This window comes from Vigna umbellata, chromosome 1, assembly GCF_029865625.1.
Source record: "Vigna umbellata cultivar VRB3 chromosome 1, Vumbellata_1.0, whole genome shotgun sequence".
NCBI classification, from domain to species: domain Eukaryota; kingdom Viridiplantae; phylum Streptophyta; class Magnoliopsida; order Fabales; family Fabaceae; genus Vigna; species Vigna umbellata.
Genome location: NC_142165.1, coordinates 5529776 through 5548384, shown reverse-complemented (window position 1 = coordinate 5548384; position 18609 = coordinate 5529776). Strand labels below are relative to the sequence as shown.

Here is an 18609-nt window from a genome sequence, read left to right as displayed (position 1 = left end):
AGCACCAACGATAATGCTAAACCTAAAGAAGAACAATCTAGAAAAATGGAAAACTTTCTTCTTTATTTCTTTTATTCAAAGTTGTTACTACATTGACATAGTGTACATGGAAATATTATTCCTAGTATGACACTTAATTAACATCGTAACAAAATTATTCTTCTAAAACAAAGATAATAAAACTATTATAAATCATTCAAACGTAATTTTTGAATCACTTGATTTTGATAATGTTACTAATGAGCCTTGGGTAGAGTGATTCAATATCACGTATCATGTTCATATTATATTGTATTATCTTATGTAAATATAAAGAAATTATTTTATCTAAATTAAGAATTTTAAATTTAAAATAAAATTAGATTTTTATATTCAAATAAACGTAAAAGGATTGAAATGAAATTCATTTGTGAAACCCTCAAACTTTTTAAAATTTTAAAATTTCTAATGGTAACGCAATTTAATTCAATATCCGAGGAGCTTTTTTTGACAAATGTTGACCTGTTCAAGCTAAGTTAAAGCAAGATTCAGTTTATACTATTAATAAAAAAATTGAAAATGTCCATCAGAAGCACCAGTGGTCTAGTGGTAGAATAGTACCCTGCCACGGTACAGACCCGGGTTCGATTCCCGGCTGGTGCAGATGCTGAGCTGTGACGAAACTGTGTCAGCTGTGATGGATGGGTCTATCACAATCTTCTGATCTTTCAGACGAATGGTGACACATCCGAGCTCAAAAAGCCTTATAAATTTTTCCTTTTTTTTTATTTAAAATTTTCTTGCATTAATCTGCAAGTATTATGATTGAGAGCATGAATATCAGAGGCAATGATTCTGGAAAATAGAGTGTTTGATTTATGAAGAGTGGCGGGTTCATAATTGTCCAGCTTCCGCCACATTTTTCCTTTGGTTGGTCTCCCACTAAGGCAACATAATGAAGAAGCTCAACCAACAAAATCCTCTCTGTCAAGTATGTGCATGCATGGCTGGCTTCACCCTAACTGCATATTCTACCAATAATTTATACCTATTGCTTTTCTTTGTCGGAAATTAATTCCCTCCTAAACTTTTTCTAATCTCATTATTCTTTCATTAAAATATCATTTTTAAACACGTTTTATTCATTATTTTTAAATTCTATGTCAAAACCTCATTTTACAATAGTTTTCATTTTTATTGCTTATACTCTAAGAATATATATCTTCTTATCGCATCCTATACTTTATAAATTTATAACTTTTGTCCTCCTTCTAAATGTATTTAAGTTGTTAATTAATATTTTAGACCTACATAAATCATTTTCTTTTAAAAATACCATGAATTCGAAAGATATTTATAAAATTATATTCATCTCATTTAAAAGAGATAAATGAAATATTTTGTAATTAGAACAGTAATATAATTTATTTATTTTGTATTCAGAGTGATAATAATGGTTTAGTTGGTAGTTGAATTTAACAATGCTATTTTAACGATCTTTAATGTGTGAACTATTGTTTATCTGAACAAAAACTTTATAAGCCTTTAATTAAAAAATTTGTTTCGATATACCTGATAGTCCTGCATTATTAGAATTCTTTCGTTATCAAAAATAATTTAAACACATTTTTTCTTTTAATTATTAGAGATTTTTAAAAAAAAAATTCAGAAATAAACAAAACTTTATTGAGATCTTAACATTGACACCACATTGGTTACTTCAAATCTAAATAATAATTAAACAATTTAATTTCTTTTAACTCAATACATTATATATATAATAAATAAATTCTCCCTGAGGTATAACTTGTTTGATTAAACTGAAAACATTAAAATTATGAGTTTTTATTTTAATACTCGAATCAACTTTCTCATTTTTAATTAAGATGAGAGTTTCAACTCATAATTGAGTTTCTAACCAACATAAGATTATGATATAATGGACTCCTTCAATTTTTTTTTATTAGTTTTCCTCAAATATTAAATTGGTTTGATTAGAAATAACACATGTTTTTAATTTTTCACATTCCACTTGAATTCTTATGTGTTTCTTTGTTTTTATATAGTAGAGTTTCTATTTGTAACAACCCACGAAATGCACAAAATCATGACTTTTCATTCTCTCTAAATTTAATTCATACATGCTTTTTTTATTCCACATTATTGAGATAATCGCACCCAAAACCACTAAGAACTCAAAAAAGGAAGATTCTCTAGAGGTAACCTAGAAAAGGACTCGTAGAGAACAAAGTGGTAACTCGTTGAATTATAGACCCTTTCAATCAAGTATAAAGACTCGTGAAGTTTTATCTTAAGAATTCAAATAAAAACAACCTTCATATATCCCTTTACGTCATGCATCGAGGTTTAAGTTCCAAGAAATTTCCAAAACTTCCAACTCATTAAATACAAGACGTCATTAATAATTGCGCCAAATTTATAAACTTTGAGGAGTTTAATTCTTATACATCAATGTAAAGAAATGAAAATGTTAGTAGATAAAAATTTATTCCATACACGACTTTTTAAAAATATTGTTAGAAAAGTCAATTTTCTCAGCTACAAGATAATATATATGATTGGATGATAAGTAATTTCTTTTGCACCATTGACGTACTCTAATTGCATCTAATAATTAACGAAGCTTTGGAATAAAATTGTTGAATATAAAATTATAATAATGAAACTGATATTTAATTTTACATATTTATTTGCATGAGTCTTGGCTATTCACTTGTAGCAAGAAGATGAAAAAGCTTCGCCACATATAATTCCAAGCCTATATAGTTATTAACTATTGTTTTTTTAGCTTAATTTGTTTTTTTAGCTTAATACCTCTTTTGGTCCCTCGAAAAAGGAGTTGTGTTCAAAATGGTCCTACATTTTTTAAAAAATAACAAATGATCCTAACTTTTGAAAAAATGGGTCAAGTTAATTCTTTTTACTTACGGCGTCAAAAATTAAACGGTGCAGTTGCCTCCCTGGACAAAACTTAATGACGTGTCAATTTTATGTGATTGCGTGACAGTGTTAAGTTTATTGGCGTGTAAAATTAAAATTGGGAGAAAATAAATTGAGCACGTGGCAATGTACTGTGAGAGAGGTTGAAAAAAAAGGGGGTTAAGGTTAGAATGAAAATCGCGATTTGGGATTAAACATTGTGGTGAAAGTTGTGTTAAAATTGGGTCAGTGTTTATCTCGTTGAAGGTGAAGATTTTCTCGATCTTATCCATATCAGATTTGAAGGTTTCCTCCAAAGGGTTTTAGCAGCCATTAATATTTATTTTGTCCATTTGGAGGACAAACAAGACATACACTTTTTCTTGTTTAAAAGATGTCAGCTTTGATTTCGTCTAGGTTAAGCCATTTGGTTTCCAAACTGAAATTGAAGCTGAGAACAGAAGCAAATCTAATAAGGTTAAGCCATTTGGTTCACCCAGTGAGAATCTCAAGAGTAAAGGAAAGCCCTTTGACACTAATGAAAAAAAGAAGAAAGCATTTAGGGTTTTAAAAAAACAACAAATGGAGTTTGCCCCTTTTGCTGCAAAGTTATTTTCAGAACTTGGGTTCCCACATGTGTTGATTGAGAGGCTAGAGGTGGAGGGTTTTACTGTTCCGACTGAAGTTTAGTCTGCTGCAGTTCCCTCCATTTTGAACAACTGTGTTGATTAAGTGTAGACCCAAGTTCAAATTCAGCAAAGACTGAGCGTTAGTTAATCATGGTTTTTGCAAATGTGTCTTTTTTTTATCACAATTTTAACCTCACTGCCACGTAATAAGATAAACTGGATACGTAATTAAGTTTTGTCTAAGGGGGCAACTGCACCGTTTAATTTTTGACACTGTTAGCGAAAAAGATTAACTTGACCCATTTTTTTTTTTAAATTGGAATCATTTGTTATTTCTTAAAAAGGGTTGGGTCATTTTAAACACAATCCCCTTTCAAACGACCAAAAGAAGTATTAAACCATTGTTTTTTATATGAACGTTAAATCGTGAAGTTTCGTTTGTTTTCGTTTTATTATTTTCAAAGAAAAAGGAGAATAGTAAAAACCAAAGCAACACGTAACACTTTCAAGGTAGATTGGATCCTGAAATATAATGCATGCACTGTTCGAAATGCAACAATATGACTTTTCTAATTGGAAGTCACTTGTTATACACAATTATTTCCATCTTTTTCCTTCAAATCAATACCTATTACTTCTATTATTAAAACCAACCCACTACTCATTTTTTTTTCAAATTAAATAATTACTAGCAAGTGGAAAAACACTGTATAATGGAACTGCAGATTCTATAATTTTGAATCATTTTCAAGTTAGTTTTATATAGTTTTTTAATCTTTTTTTATACACAAGTTTAAAAGCAGTGTTATTTTTCTCAAATTATCATTTAACTTATACTAATTAAGTGCGTGAAATTTCTTTTTAATATATATACATATATATGTGAAAATTATAAAGACTAAAAAGAATGATAAATAAATATACAGATTACACTGTAATTTAATCACTAATATTTTTCCTACAAGAAACAAATGGGAATATATTTTAAAAACCATGACATATCATTTAATATATTTGTCAAACCTACGTATGAATATATGGAGTGAATGCGTGTACAATTATTTTTTTTCTCTAGGTAAAATATTCAGGTATTTGGTAATGATTTAATTTTGGCGTGTGCAAGGGATGGTCCAACTAAAAGAAAAACATTGTGTTTGAGGAGTGTTATTTTGGTTGTCCTCATTCCGCGAATACGGACATGTTTATGTTTGTGCAACTAAAAAGTGATATCATCAATGACAAAAGAGCATATGCATTTTATACAATTTTTTTTATATAGTCATAAGGGCATCACCATTATTAAAAATTCCCAGTTCATACATCACATCAAATAATTAACAATTAAATATCGAGTAAACATTCTTTCCCGGTAAAACAAACGACAGATGTAGGTATAACTAGATAGAGTTTTGAAATTATTAAAATTATTTTGCTATATTTACATTCTAATTTTTTTTTATGTTTAATTCTACTTAAAGGGCTCGTCTTACTTTCTTTATGATATAACAAATATTTTTTTTTGACATATTCAAAATTTTTACATTTATTTAATATTATTTTTTAAAAAATATATAAAAATTCATATTTTTATAATAATTTTATCTTTATATTATGTGTTAAATGAATGTAAAAGTATTTTATGATATATTATTTTTAATGTATATATATAATTAAATTATAAAGAACTACAGTGTTGGAACAGATTATTTTAGGTAATTGTATGATTGGATATGAAAAAAAAAATAACAAATAGTGTAAAAGAAGAAGAGCTAGTAGGTGAAAATATAGGGGAAGTATTTGCTTACTTAAGGTTCAACCATTCTCTGGATAATTACTTATTAATTGTTATAAGTTAGATTTTTTTCATTAAAATTGATAGGAGTTGTTCTGTGATTTAAATTGTTAAAATTAATTTTTATGTAAACAATTGCTATTTCTTTTTACTAAGCTAGTGTTGGAGAAACTTTTTTTTTTCAATGTGAAATGAATTTTTTTCAATAGATGATTGTCATGATTATTTTTTTTTCGATGTTTGTGATTCTTTTTTATCATTAATACAAATGTTATTCATTATGAATAGTTATTTGTGGATTTTTTTTTCTTTTGTTAGCTTGGAAAACTTTCTGTCAATAACTATGGATGTTTTCTATCGATTTTAATTGGAAGAATTTTTCAAACAACATTAATAAAAAAGATGGCAAAAAAAAAAATACGATCATTAATATTGTAAAAATAATTTTGATCGATGTTTTATAAGGTTGATATCAACTGAAATTATATCAGTCAATCGAGAATTTTCTTTTTCAAATATGAGTTCAAAAAATCTTGAGAAATTTTGACAAAAAAACTAACGTCAACCAACATCGATATGATATTTTTTAATAATTAATAATTATTTTATCATTAAATAATTATTTCTATTTAGTAGTAATTAAAATAATTTATCCACATGAGAAAATTAAAATTTACCAAAATTAAATCAACTTACCTAAATAAAACAATTTGAAATAAGATAAAATTAATATTAAATGTATTTAAACGTCTTAAAAATTGTGATATTTTGGTACAAAAAAGACTAATTTGCTAATCTGAAAAGAAAACTTTAAAAACCTAAATTTAAAAAAGAAAATAAGGAACTACTTATTACATTCTACATTTTTTCGAGACAAAAAATGAGTAGCTATTCATTGAATATCCATTTTAAAGAAGAGGAATTCGTTAAACATTTTATTTCTAACCAATATTGTAATAGATGATAAAAAAAATATATCTTAAATGTATGTTTGCATGAGGTTGTCTAAAATAATTTTTAGAAGAGAAACACATAAGAAAACATGAAATTGACTTTTATGTAAAAAAAAATTATTTTGAAGATGCTAGATATTAAATTTTGACAACTTATATGGAATATTTTCAAAATTTAGTTTATGCTAAAATTTCAACACGATCTATTGTCTATTTTGAGTCAAGTCTTCACGGATTTGCTTTTAGTATCAATTCAAAAGACCTTTTAACAATGAAAGTATCTTATGTGTATATAAACTCATGTTCATCTCTTATTTTATGTGATGTGAGATTTTGTTTGTAGCTAACATCAAATTCATAGTTTTGTCACAACAACGTGTGGATTCATTTTGATAAAACTATTGTTTTCTATATCAGTCATCATCAACAATCAAACATTTTTGGACACGAAGCCAAGACAAGGTTGTCGTATATCCTAAAATTTATTAATAATATTTCTCCTTCATTGACAAACTAAGATATTGTAAAATAATCAGCATTATTTGAAAGTAAATTAACTCGAACAAAAATCAATTAAACTATATATCTATTATTTTTTTTATATACAAGGAGAAAACCTATGGTATATTTGGATGCATACTTTCAACTATGATTAACAAATATATTCCTTGAAAGTAACAAGAGAACAAAGTAATAAGACATAGGTTCCGTACACGTTCTATGATTAAGTTATTAGAGTTGAAGATCCCTTTCAGAAGTTCTCCAACTTAATAAACTACTTCATTATTATCCTTCTTTCTTATTCCTCTTTTGACCTAAAAATGGAGTCTCTTTGCTCACAATATGTTGAAATATAAAGCACAACAACATTATTGTTCTTTCCGATACCTTCTTTAATTGTTTAATTTGTTTAACCCTATTTGCTAACGAACCGAAACACGCAGACAAAAAAAACCTTTAAATTATTTATTTTTGCTAAATTTCGTTCATTCATCACAACACATTTTAATTTGACCTCGTAATTTTTAAATTGATGCAATTTCTTCCATTCTCAACCATCCTTAAAGTTCACACGACAACGTTTTCAATAAAAGTATTTGAAAAGATTAATAGAACAATAATACCTTAACCGTTTTAATTATATATAATTATAATGTGATATATAAATAGTTTAAATTTATTAAAAGTATTATATTATATTTAATCAAAATATTATATTATCTTAACAAATTAATTTTAAATTTAATTTAATTTTACCAAATCATTTTGTAAGATAAAATTTGTATTTATTTATAAGATGTTAGAATGAATTTAAAATGATTACAATATTATTTTTATGAGTGAATTTTAAACTTAACTGAATAGATTTGTAGTATAAATCCATTTAATTATATTATATTAAAATTCTTTAATATGAATCTATTTTTTTTAATTAATATTTGACTCTTTCCTTTTGTTTTTTTGTCTTTGGTTGAATTATGGTAAATAACACTTGAGCCATTTGATTGAATAAAATTTATGTGGGTCTTTATTCGAGTGAGAAAGAAACTCCATTATTCTTGATTTCTTTTTGAAGGGAAAGAAATTTGTAAGATCTTATTGAGTTTGCACCAAGTTATTGGAATAGGCTTTTTAAAATCGTATCTAGGATCACTTAAGGTGGATAATCGGATCTTCACCTATCAGTTATCCAAAAGCATGATAACAATTGATAGGGCATCTTATGAAATGATGTGATATATTAATGAAATTTCTTGTTCCATGAAACTTTTACAACACATTCAACTCCTACTTTTTTTGTAAAATACATTTCTTACCACTTCGGTTGGGACCAACCAACCCAACCAAAAGTAAAAAGGATCAATTTTTGTACCACACTCTCTCATTCACATCAATTCATACCTTCAACATTTTTAAGTATCTCAAACATCAAAGAAATTACATTAAGTTTATCCTTTTATGATGTAGTTACACTATCATGTTTATACAAAAAGGACGAAACTTCAATATGATATCATAAAACTAATGTTCTTGATGTTATTTTCTAATTAAATTTTAAATGCTATATCAATATGATGATATTTAATTAAAATATTTATTATATACTTAACAATATGAAAGTTTTCCTCTAATGAAATATTAGTATCAACGGCAACTATAATATTATAGATATTGCTACTCTGATTTAAGGTTTCATTTCTTTAATATAAAAAATTATTTAAGATATATATTGTTTAAGCTTAAATACATTTGTAAGTCTCTTCAAATATGATTTGTCTCTTTTAATCCATACAAAAATATTTGTTAGTTTAAATTTTTTGCGATTTTTTAATTGTTAGTTTTAAATGTCATTTATTTTATGATTGTTTTCTAGTCCTTTGTAAGTCATATTAGTTTAAAGCTAAATTAATATAATCATATTTTTCGTATACATAATTCTCTTAATTTGAAATATATTTTTTTATCTTAATTGTATTTTTTTATTTTTAAATTTTAACTACACATAGTTAGGGATAAATATTAAAAACACAGCTAAAAAATATCATAAATTTAAAATTAATAAATATTTTTCATGTGATTTAGAAAAATAAAACTATATTTACATAAACTAAAAATTATATTTAAATCGATTACTTATTTATATTTCTAGTTTTGTTTCTAGAATTATGCCAATATATAACAACTATAATCTTCTAACTTTTATCTTTAACAAAACACAAATTTTAGCTTCTATACATAATAAGAGGATTAAAACAGCAGTTTTTTTCCCAAATAGATTGTTTTATTTTAGAAAAAAATATCACCAATAAAAAGAAATAAATAATTAATTTAGAAAGTAATAATGAAATTATAAAATCTATAAAAGTAGTAAAAAGAAAATAAACAATATTCCCAACTATAGCGTAACTATACCTTTACGCGAACTCTGCCTTTACGCGAATAACGTCCTTGACAGAATCAAAGAGTAATATTCAAAAACGTATGCTGGAATATATCAGATAAACTTTCTTATATTAAAGGCTAAACGATTTTAGTCTTGATATTTCAAGTGCTTTTTAATATTTTCTTATTTGAAATATTTTTTGTTTATACTTTTATCTTTCTAAAATTTGAATTTATTATCTTCACTCCATAATTGATTTTAAAATAAATAAATTAGAAAAACATATCATATCTTAAATACCATCACAGACCCATTACATTACATGTCATTTAATATAAGAAAACTATTTTAGAAATAATGTGAATTCCTTATATAAATTTGAATTTATGTTTCATTAGTCTAATACACTCAAAAGAACTATCAACCTTATATAATTTAATACCTACATAAGAATTACATCTTAGAAAAAACAAAAATGTGAACCTATAGACATTTTTCTTTTACTAATTTTACTAAACAAAAAGATATGTAGTCATATATTAAAGGGTTAAATATGTTTTTAGTCCCTGAACTATCAAGCGTTTTTGGTTTTAGTCCCTACTCAGAACTTTGATGGTTTTTAGTCCTTATCGTTTTGAAACTGTTATAAATTGTCCCTAATTTTAAACGGCGTTAATTTTTATTTAACGTGGCTAACGTCTAATGCCAAGTGTGATTTTATTCTCTCCACGTTTTCTTTTTTTTTATTCTAAATTTGCAATGAAGTCCCTAATTTCTACGATGTTTACACTTTAGCATTAACACTGCAATTAGGGTTCAGAAGAGGCAGCCATCTAACAGTACAGAAACACATAAGGGGAAACGCAGATAGCTGTCGAACCTCCAACGCAAGGTCGCCGCCACCTAGCCTCCATCGTCTTGAGTTTCGCTTGAAGTTCATTGATGTAAGCAATAGCATCTCCCAATAGAGATGCTTTGTCCATCTTTGAGATATTTGGAACAACCGCACGCAGGGCATAGAACCACTGGTTTAGCTTCTCCCTCCTTTGCCTCTCTGCCTCCACATGGTTGAGGGGCTCCTCCCTTCCATTGGCCGGCTTCCTTCCCCGTTTCCTCGGCCTCCTGTCATCGGCAACATTCGCTCTCTCCTCCTTGCACGATGCCTCAACATCAGAAATCTCAGATTCCGCAATGATTGATCTCCCTGAAGCCCTTGAAGTTGCTCCTGAGAAATCAATTTGCATCTGAGCCTTCCGTTGCTGCTGCTGATAATTGTTATGCACAAAATCATGCCTCGTGCCATTGGCCAGCTCCGGCACCGACAATGCACCGGAGGTGGACAACCTAGGAGCATGAATTTCAGGAGGACCAAGCTGTCTCACAACTTGACCGGCCCCCCAACCAGAACCATGGATACCATTTGGAAAACCAACACTATTCCCATTGGGATGAGCTCCCCACGCCCTCGGCCTCTCTTCCATTTTCCTCACAGCAAGTTTCTCTCTGAATTGAGTCACACTGTTCAAATCTTGCCCAAAAATCTTTGGAACTCCGTTTCCTTCTACTCTATTATTACTAGCATTGCTGCTGTTATTCTTTTCCTTATCCCCAATTGCCACACCAGAAAAAGGGGCATTTGCATTATCATCTCTCTTCTCACTCACCAAATCAAATGGTGTAATTGGCTTAATCCTGAGAGGGACCAACGATGCCTGTGCAGAAAACACAGACTTCAAAGCCTGCAAAAGCTCAAAACTCTCACCCACCATCCTCACAGACCCCATCTCCACCACCCCCATATCAGTAGGCACTAAAACAACAGTCTGAAACAGAGAAAAGAAAAGAAAAGAATCAAAGTGCAAACATAGAAGAAATTAAGGGCTTCTGTGCAAATTTGAAATAAAAAGAAAACAAAATATGGTACATAATAAATTCATAGCTGGCATAAAACGTGGATTGGTCGTTAGCCACGTGAGACAAAAGTTAACGCCGTCCAATTTTAAGGACTATTACTCAGAGTTTCAAAACAATAAGGACTAAAAACCATCAAAGTTCTGAGTAGGGACTAAAACCAAAATCGCTTGATAGTTCAGGGACTAAAAACATATTTAACCCTATATTAAATTAGAATTTACATACTGAGTCCACCAAACTAAAACATGAGAAGATGAATAACAGAGAGACACACACCATACCTATCATGAAAGTGTGATGGGAATAGGAGTAGGCAGAGATAGTGGTGTGGTGGGGCAATATTATTCCACATTCCACTCACTAAACTTAACCTTTTCAATTCTGATTACAAAAATTGCATTTTTCTCGCCTATTTTATATATTTACTACATCTAGGATTTTCAATTATACTGTAAGAAAATATTTATAGTATTCTAAAATTTGTATTTTTTTTTCTAAAGTTGTGTTTGGATAAAAGAATTAAAAGTAGAGAATGTAAAATGAAAGAAAAAAAAAGGAGAGGAATAAAGTAAAAATGTGACTACTTAAACTAAAGAAAAAAAAAGTGAAAAAAAAAATAGAAGTGTTCATGAATGATTTTATTAATGTGATAAAATAAAAAATATGCATTAATAATAAAATTTATAAGATAATCAAACACAAAGTATGAGTTCTAAAAATAATTAAAAGACTAGTTTGAATAAGTAAACAGTATTTTAAATGGTGTTAATATATATAAGTAAATATTTATAATCAATTAAATATCATCTTGAATACAATTTTTAAGGTAATTACTACAAAAACAATATCATAATTAAACCATGATACTTTTTTTAGTGTATACAACTTTAACAAGATAAAAATTTAAAATCTTTTTCATCCTTTCTAACTCTTTCACCAATAAATCCATTTTAGGGAGTTCATTGAATGATAATTAAAGCAACATATTATACTTAAAGAAACATTAAAACATTATAAAACTTTGTATTAAATTAAAGGTTTAATTGTTTCCTTTGTCCCCAATTTGGTTGAATTGTGTCAAATTCATCCTCATTTTTAAAAAAGTTTCATTGTCGTCCTCACGTGGTGTAAAAGTGTCAATTGAATCCAAACATAGAAAAAATTTGTGTCAAAGTAGTCATCTCCGTTAAATACACACTAACGGTGTTAAGTGGCTGATTATTTGGCATTAGAAAATTAAAACGTGGCAAATGAGTCACAGTAGTGGTAATGACGTGTCAATGACGTGGCATACGGCAATGAAACTTTCAAATCTTCCTCATTCTTCCAGTTCAGAAAGACATGAGACTCTCTATTCTTTCAGCTAGGAACTCCGACGAAGGATCGTCTCCCTGCGCGCATACGGCTGCCCCCACCAAACCGACCACCGCGAAGAGGCCCTCCGCCTGGTCCATGACGTCACCGGCGACCCCAAGCGCCACCAGGATCGCGGCTGGCCGCGGTGTCAGGTCCTCTCTCCTGCCCCCTTTCCGCGCGATAGAGGAGAAACTCTTTCAGTCCGACACCGGCCTCCGCTTGGGCACGTCCAGCCACCGGAGGCAGCGTTCAGGCCCTTCTCACCCTCCGATTCGGCGCGAGTTCTCTTCCTTCTCCATCGAACACCGCCAGTGCCACGAAACGCGGCCAAGGTCGCCGCCAGTTACCGAACCCCGAACACCACCTCTGAGGCAACGAGCGAAACCCTACCGTCGACGAAGCTAGTCACCATCGTTCTCGCCGGAGTTCGTTTCGTCATCGACGCCACCGATGGCGCCTCTCCCTCTCTTTTCTATCCTTTTTATTTACTAGTTGGTTTGGGATTTGGTTCTTGGAATGGTTGATGGATGATCCAGTGAGAAAAATGGGGATGAATTTGACGAATTCTAGAACGGAAAGGGTGGAAATCCGAGAGGGGCTGATCACGGGTGTTGGAGATGAAGGCCCCTGTTGGAGATGAAGGCCCCTGTTGGAGATGAAGGCCCATGAGGTAAGGAAGAAGATGAGGGTGATGAGCAGAGGGGTCAGTGCCACGAAGGGGTGAAGATTGATGATGGTCGTTGGCCGTATGCCACGTCATTACCACTACTGTGACTCATTTGCCACGTTTTAATTTTCTAATGCCAAATAATCAGCCACTTAACACCGTTAGTGTGTATTTAACGGAGATGACTACTTTGACACAAATTTTTTCTATGTTTGGATTCAATTGACACTTTTACACCACGTGAGGACGACAATGAAACTTTTTTAAAAATGAGGATGAATTTGACACAATTCAACCAAACTGGGGACAAAGGAAACAATTAAACCTAAATTAAATTCATATCATTGAACATGACCAAAAGAGGTAAAAGAGGTACAATTATGCCCTAACATTAATATATGTATACACATACTTAAAATCAATTGAGAGAAGCCATATAATCCAAAAGAAAAAGTAGAGAAATTTATTGCTGACAGAGCACTTTACAAGTTGTCTTTCTCCACTGAGTGACCCCACCCTTTGGCACACAGGACACAGCAACAATACTGTCGAGTGATTCAAAAGGGGTTCCAACACCAAACCCACTTCCATCCCAACTTCATTTCATGCTCTGGTTTTACTCTCTTTATCACTATCATTAATATTATAAGAACATTTTTTTCACCAACCATTGTTCATTATAAATTTACTCTACAAAGCCTGAAACCACACCAAAATCCTCACCTTCACAACTTCATCTCCTCTCTGTAATAGTTCCCTCTCTTCATTATCCCACTCTGTTTTTCTCTTCTTGCTCTGTTTTATTGGCCTTCCCCTGTTACTCACCAATGATTACACCAAAGCGGGTCCACAGATTCTTCAAGTTCCGTGCCTTAGTGCATTCCCTTATCTATATGCCAACCATTCTTTGTGCCTTGTGAATGCCCAAAACTGACCCTGTGCTCAACCCTTATCTGCCACAAGTCCTCTGCACCAAAAGGAAGTACTTTGACACCAACCTGTCACTTTCCTTGTTAAATAGTACCTCCTTATTCTCCCATCCAATCACCCGCACGTTGCCCCACTTTCTCATCCTTGCAACTTTCGTTTTCAAATAGAACAGAAACTAGAAAAATCAAATGGTTGCTAAGGACTATAACCACTTAACATGTACGGTTCTGAACATGGGCAAAATCATGCAGAGCATTGACTATTCTACACTTTTCTGGCTATTTTTTGGGGTCTTCTCTCACGTAAATCATGAAGGAAAGCCTCGAATCTAGGATAATACCATAAGACCATTTTGTTCCGCTTTTATATATTTTTTTATCCCGTTCTTCTTCTCTGCACAAAGAAAGCTGCAGTCCACAAGGTATATTGTTTCAGCAAATATAAGAGGCTGTTGTCAAGTTAGTACATATAGATAACAATCGATCATGGCAGAACATTGTTATGTGGAAACAGACCCAACTGGTCGCTATGGCAGGGTAAGTTCTAATCCCCTGTTTATCTTTCTCTATATTTTATTCCATTTCTTTAGTCATTTGTTATGTTAGGGTTAAAAATATATTTCAATCCTTGTTTTTGTTCATAATAAGTATGGTTTTGTGGTTTTAGATGAGACATATTTTGGCCTACATGGTTAGTTTTGTATGAAAGTTTAATCTGTGAAGAAGTTATTATTACTCTTGGATAGGTAATCCACATAATTGTATATAATTATGGAGAGGAAATCCTTTGTTTATAAAACTGTGTGTATTATCAATTATAAAGGATTGATATTGGATGTTTGTTATTGATTATTAGTTTGGAGATGTTCTTGGAAAAGGGGCAATGAAGACTGTGTACAAAGCAATTGATGAGGTTCTTGGAATTGAGGTAGCATGGAACCAAGTCAGACTCAACGAGGCTCTTCGCACTCCTGAAGATTTGCAGAGACTTTACTCAGAGGTTCATCTCCTCAGTACCCTCAAGCATCAGTCCATCATAAGATTCTACACTTCTTGGATTGATGTTGATAACAGGGCCTTCAACTTTATCACAGAATTGTTCACATCAGGGTCACTTAGAGAGTAACTAAACTTCCTTTCCAACTATAAATTAGGCAATTACTCAGTCCCATTATGTAGTTCATCACAAAATTGAGCAACCTAGGAATAACCGTCATCACAACGATTATGTTTGATACTAAATAGGCTATTGGAACTTTTAACAATTATGAGAATACAATTATGAGCGTAAATGTATGCTGTGACTTTATGCTGTATATGAAAAGCATATAAGAACATAAAGTTGCAATTTACATTTCATTCACTGATTTGTTTTCAGTATTTTGAATGATTAGTCCTTAACTTCTGGTGAGAGAATACGGAGTTCATTAGAAAATTAATTGATGATTTTCTTGCATATGCAGATACAGGAAGAAATATGAGCGTGTTAGCATACAAGCTATAAAGAATTGGGCTCGCCAAATCTTACAAGGTCTTGTTTATCTACATGGCCATGATCCACCAGTTATACACAGGGACCTTAAATGTGATAACATATTCGTTAATGGTCATCTTGGACAAGTAAAAATTGGTGACCTAGGACTTGCTGCAATTCTTCGTGGATCCCAATCAGCACACAGTGTCATAGGTATTCACTTTTTCTCCAATGACTGTTTCACATAGAGCAGATACTAAGAAACATTATTATTTGTCATTGTCAATTAAAATTTTCCCCCTTAGGTACCCCTGAGTTCATGGCACCAGAGTTGTACGAGGAAGAATACAATGAACTTGCTGATGTGTACTCATTTGGCATGTGTGTGTTGGAAATGCTTACATCGGAATATCCATATAGTGAATGTTCCAATCCAGCCCAAATCTACAAGAAAGTGACATCGGTAACTTCGAATTCTGGTCTAAGTTTCTAGAGATATGTATAGCTGGTTGTTTTATTTAGAAAGAGTATTTCATATTTCAGGGAAAACTACCAATGGCGTTTTTTCGGATTGAAGACATGGAAGCACAAAGGTTTATTGGAAAATGCTTGCTACCTGCAGAAAAGAGGCCTTCGGCAAAAGAATTGTTGCTTGACTCGTTTCTTGCATCTGATGATCCATCATCAACAACGAAATTTCCAATTCAGAAGCCATTTTTAAATGCCACTGAGATGGAGAAACTGCAATTAAATGATGATCTTCCGAGGACTGGAATGAAAGTGATAGGAAAACTGAATCCTGAAGATGATACCATCTTTCTCAAAGTACAAATTTCTGATAAGAATGGTTCGTAATCTTTTTCTCAACACAATAACCAGTTTGTTGATTTTAAGGAAAGCTCTCTTAATGTTACTTAAGACTCTGAATTACATGCTTCTTTCCATTTGACCTTTAAACAATTGCACATGTTTTGTTAATGAATTTCAGTCTTTTATTAGCTAAACTTTATTAGTAAACATCATCATATTAAAGTAACAATAATTGTTTTGCTGCCTCTTTCTGCAGGTTCTGTTAGGAATGTATTCTTTCCCTTTGACATTTTCAATGACACCCCTATTGATGTTGCAACTGAAATGGTGAAAGAGTTGGAGATTTCTGATTGGGAACCTTTTGAGATTGCAAATATGATTGATAGAGAGATATCTGCTCTGCTACCTCAGAAGAGGCAAACTAGCTGTTCAGATGCCTTTCACACATTCAGTTATATAGATGATGATGATTGTGATGATAATGATGCACCTCATCATCATTTTCGCTCCTTCTCTTCAAGTTCATCATTCCAAGAATCTATGCCAGATTTTGTCAGTAATGCTGAGGAAATATCAACTGGATATTATTGGCTCCATGGTATGTGTACTTGGTCCTTTTCCTTATGATATTGTGAATGTCTTGTATAATAGCTCCATATATTGAATTGTAGACCACCTTCACACTAGGAAGAAATGTAGATACTTCAAATGGCCATAGTCTAAGGCTACTGTGGTTGGAACTAATCTTCACATGACAATGTTATTAACTTTTTCTTATAAATTGGAAAAATTCAACTACATGTATCAGGAATTCATCAAGACTACGAATATGGGATGGTCTTGGACTAGTAAAAGACCTCTTTAGCAATTCACAATTAGTCTACTTAGAAAAAACGTTTTCATAAGCTTAAAGCTAAAACTTGCTTACACGGAAGCTAATTTGTTGGAATTATTTTCTATTAAGTTCTCTAATATTTAACTTTTAATTTTTGTGTGAACTAATGTTTTAGTTTACTTCTATGAAACTAAATAATTCTCTAAAAATGTTGTTGTACCTAAATACAATGTACATAAATACGTGTCAGAGAGCCCCATAATTTATTTATTTATTCCAGAAAATTATCTTATGTATCATGATTCAACTGTGATATATGACTTTATCTACTCCTCTTAATTTTTAAAGCTGATTTTTTGTTTTGGTCAACTATAGCTGTATTAAATAGTAGGCTTCTTTTGGATAGGATTATTGATGTTTTTTTGAAAAACATGTAATCTATTGTCGGTTTAACTATAGTAACATGAGAAACTATTGTTGCAGATGATTCGCATGATGATACCAGTTCACGATGCTCTTCACAGGGGACATATTCCAACCTGAATTACTCTTCTGTGGATGATCATCAGGATCAGTACAATATGCCTTCTTTGAGAAAAGATAAACTTCCAATCATGAAGAGTCACAGCAAGGGCAAAAAGGCTTCCCCTGGCGAAGACTTGAGCAATTTCAACCAATGTAAACTCATGGCAGGATCACAGGTTCCTTTTAATAGTAAAATTAAGATGATGATGAACAATCAAAGATTAACAAGGAACAGGTCATTGATTGATATAAGGAGCCAACTATTACACCGATCACTGGTTGAGGAGGTCAACAAAAGAAGGTTGTTCAAGACAGTTGGTGCTGTAGAAAATATTGGATTTCAGGCACCTTGTGATGTTACAACAAAAAGGTCACATCATGTATCTGCTGCTAGGAATGAGAACTGTTCAAGGAGGGGCAAGGGGGAAAAAAATAAGAGATGAAAACATTTACATGTGTCTCTTGAACATTGGACAATAAATAAATGGAATGCATAGCCTTTTGTGTTATATAAGGTTGAGAAATTATCTGGTTGATTAAATATCGGGTTAATTATCAGATTTCCAACGTAGGAAATGTCAATACTAAAGTTTGGCCACTAGCATAGGAAAAAATAATTGCACTGTTTTGGATGAGTTAGGTTCAGATGAATGTGATTAAGTGTATAGATGTACATGGAGCGTGCTTAGCAAAAAATAATTGATTTTCGTGGGATGAAAGTCTTCTTAGAATGCTGGTCCAATGTGTTGTACTATTTCTGTTCTGTAGATGAAAATTAAACTAATCGGTGCAGCTGGTCGACTAGAATATGCTGATGCCAGTGCTTTTCTTTTACCTTTGCTTTCTCATTTTTGGAGCATGCATAGATTTGCATGCTGTCAGATATGAATGTATGTGCGCACTTTGCTGTCAATTATAAAAA

At 31.3% G+C, this 18609-nt stretch overlaps 1 protein-coding gene, 2 non-coding genes and 1 pseudogene across 3 annotated transcripts; 3 read left to right on the top strand and 1 right to left on the bottom strand.

Moving 5' to 3' along the window:
* Positions 1–571: 571 nt before the first annotated feature.
* Positions 572–642, top strand: TRNAG-GCC (transfer RNA glycine (anticodon GCC)). The gene has a single exon. It is a non-coding gene; the product is annotated as a tRNA-Gly (tRNA).
* A 6-nt stretch (positions 643–648) lies between these two features.
* On the top strand, positions 649–735 carry LOC124837105 (small nucleolar RNA snoR114). Its single transcript, XR_007028718.1, has one exon. It is a non-coding gene; the product is annotated as a small nucleolar RNA snoR114 (small nucleolar RNA).
* Positions 736–9950: 9215 nt separating this feature from the next.
* Positions 9951–11007, bottom strand: LOC148204468 (transcription factor MTB1 pseudogene; annotated as a pseudogene).
* A 2745-nt stretch (positions 11008–13752) lies between these two features.
* LOC124837101 (putative serine/threonine-protein kinase WNK4) lies at positions 13753–18609 on the top strand. The gene is made up of 7 exons (XM_047312383.2): positions 13753–14580; positions 14900–15165; positions 15507–15730; positions 15823–15980; positions 16061–16364; positions 16584–16925; positions 17646–18609. Exons 1-7 carry the CDS (start codon positions 14530–14532, stop codon positions 18128–18130), a joined length of 1830 nt encoding a protein of 609 aa, XP_047168339.2. The 5' UTR covers positions 13753–14529; the 3' UTR covers positions 18131–18609.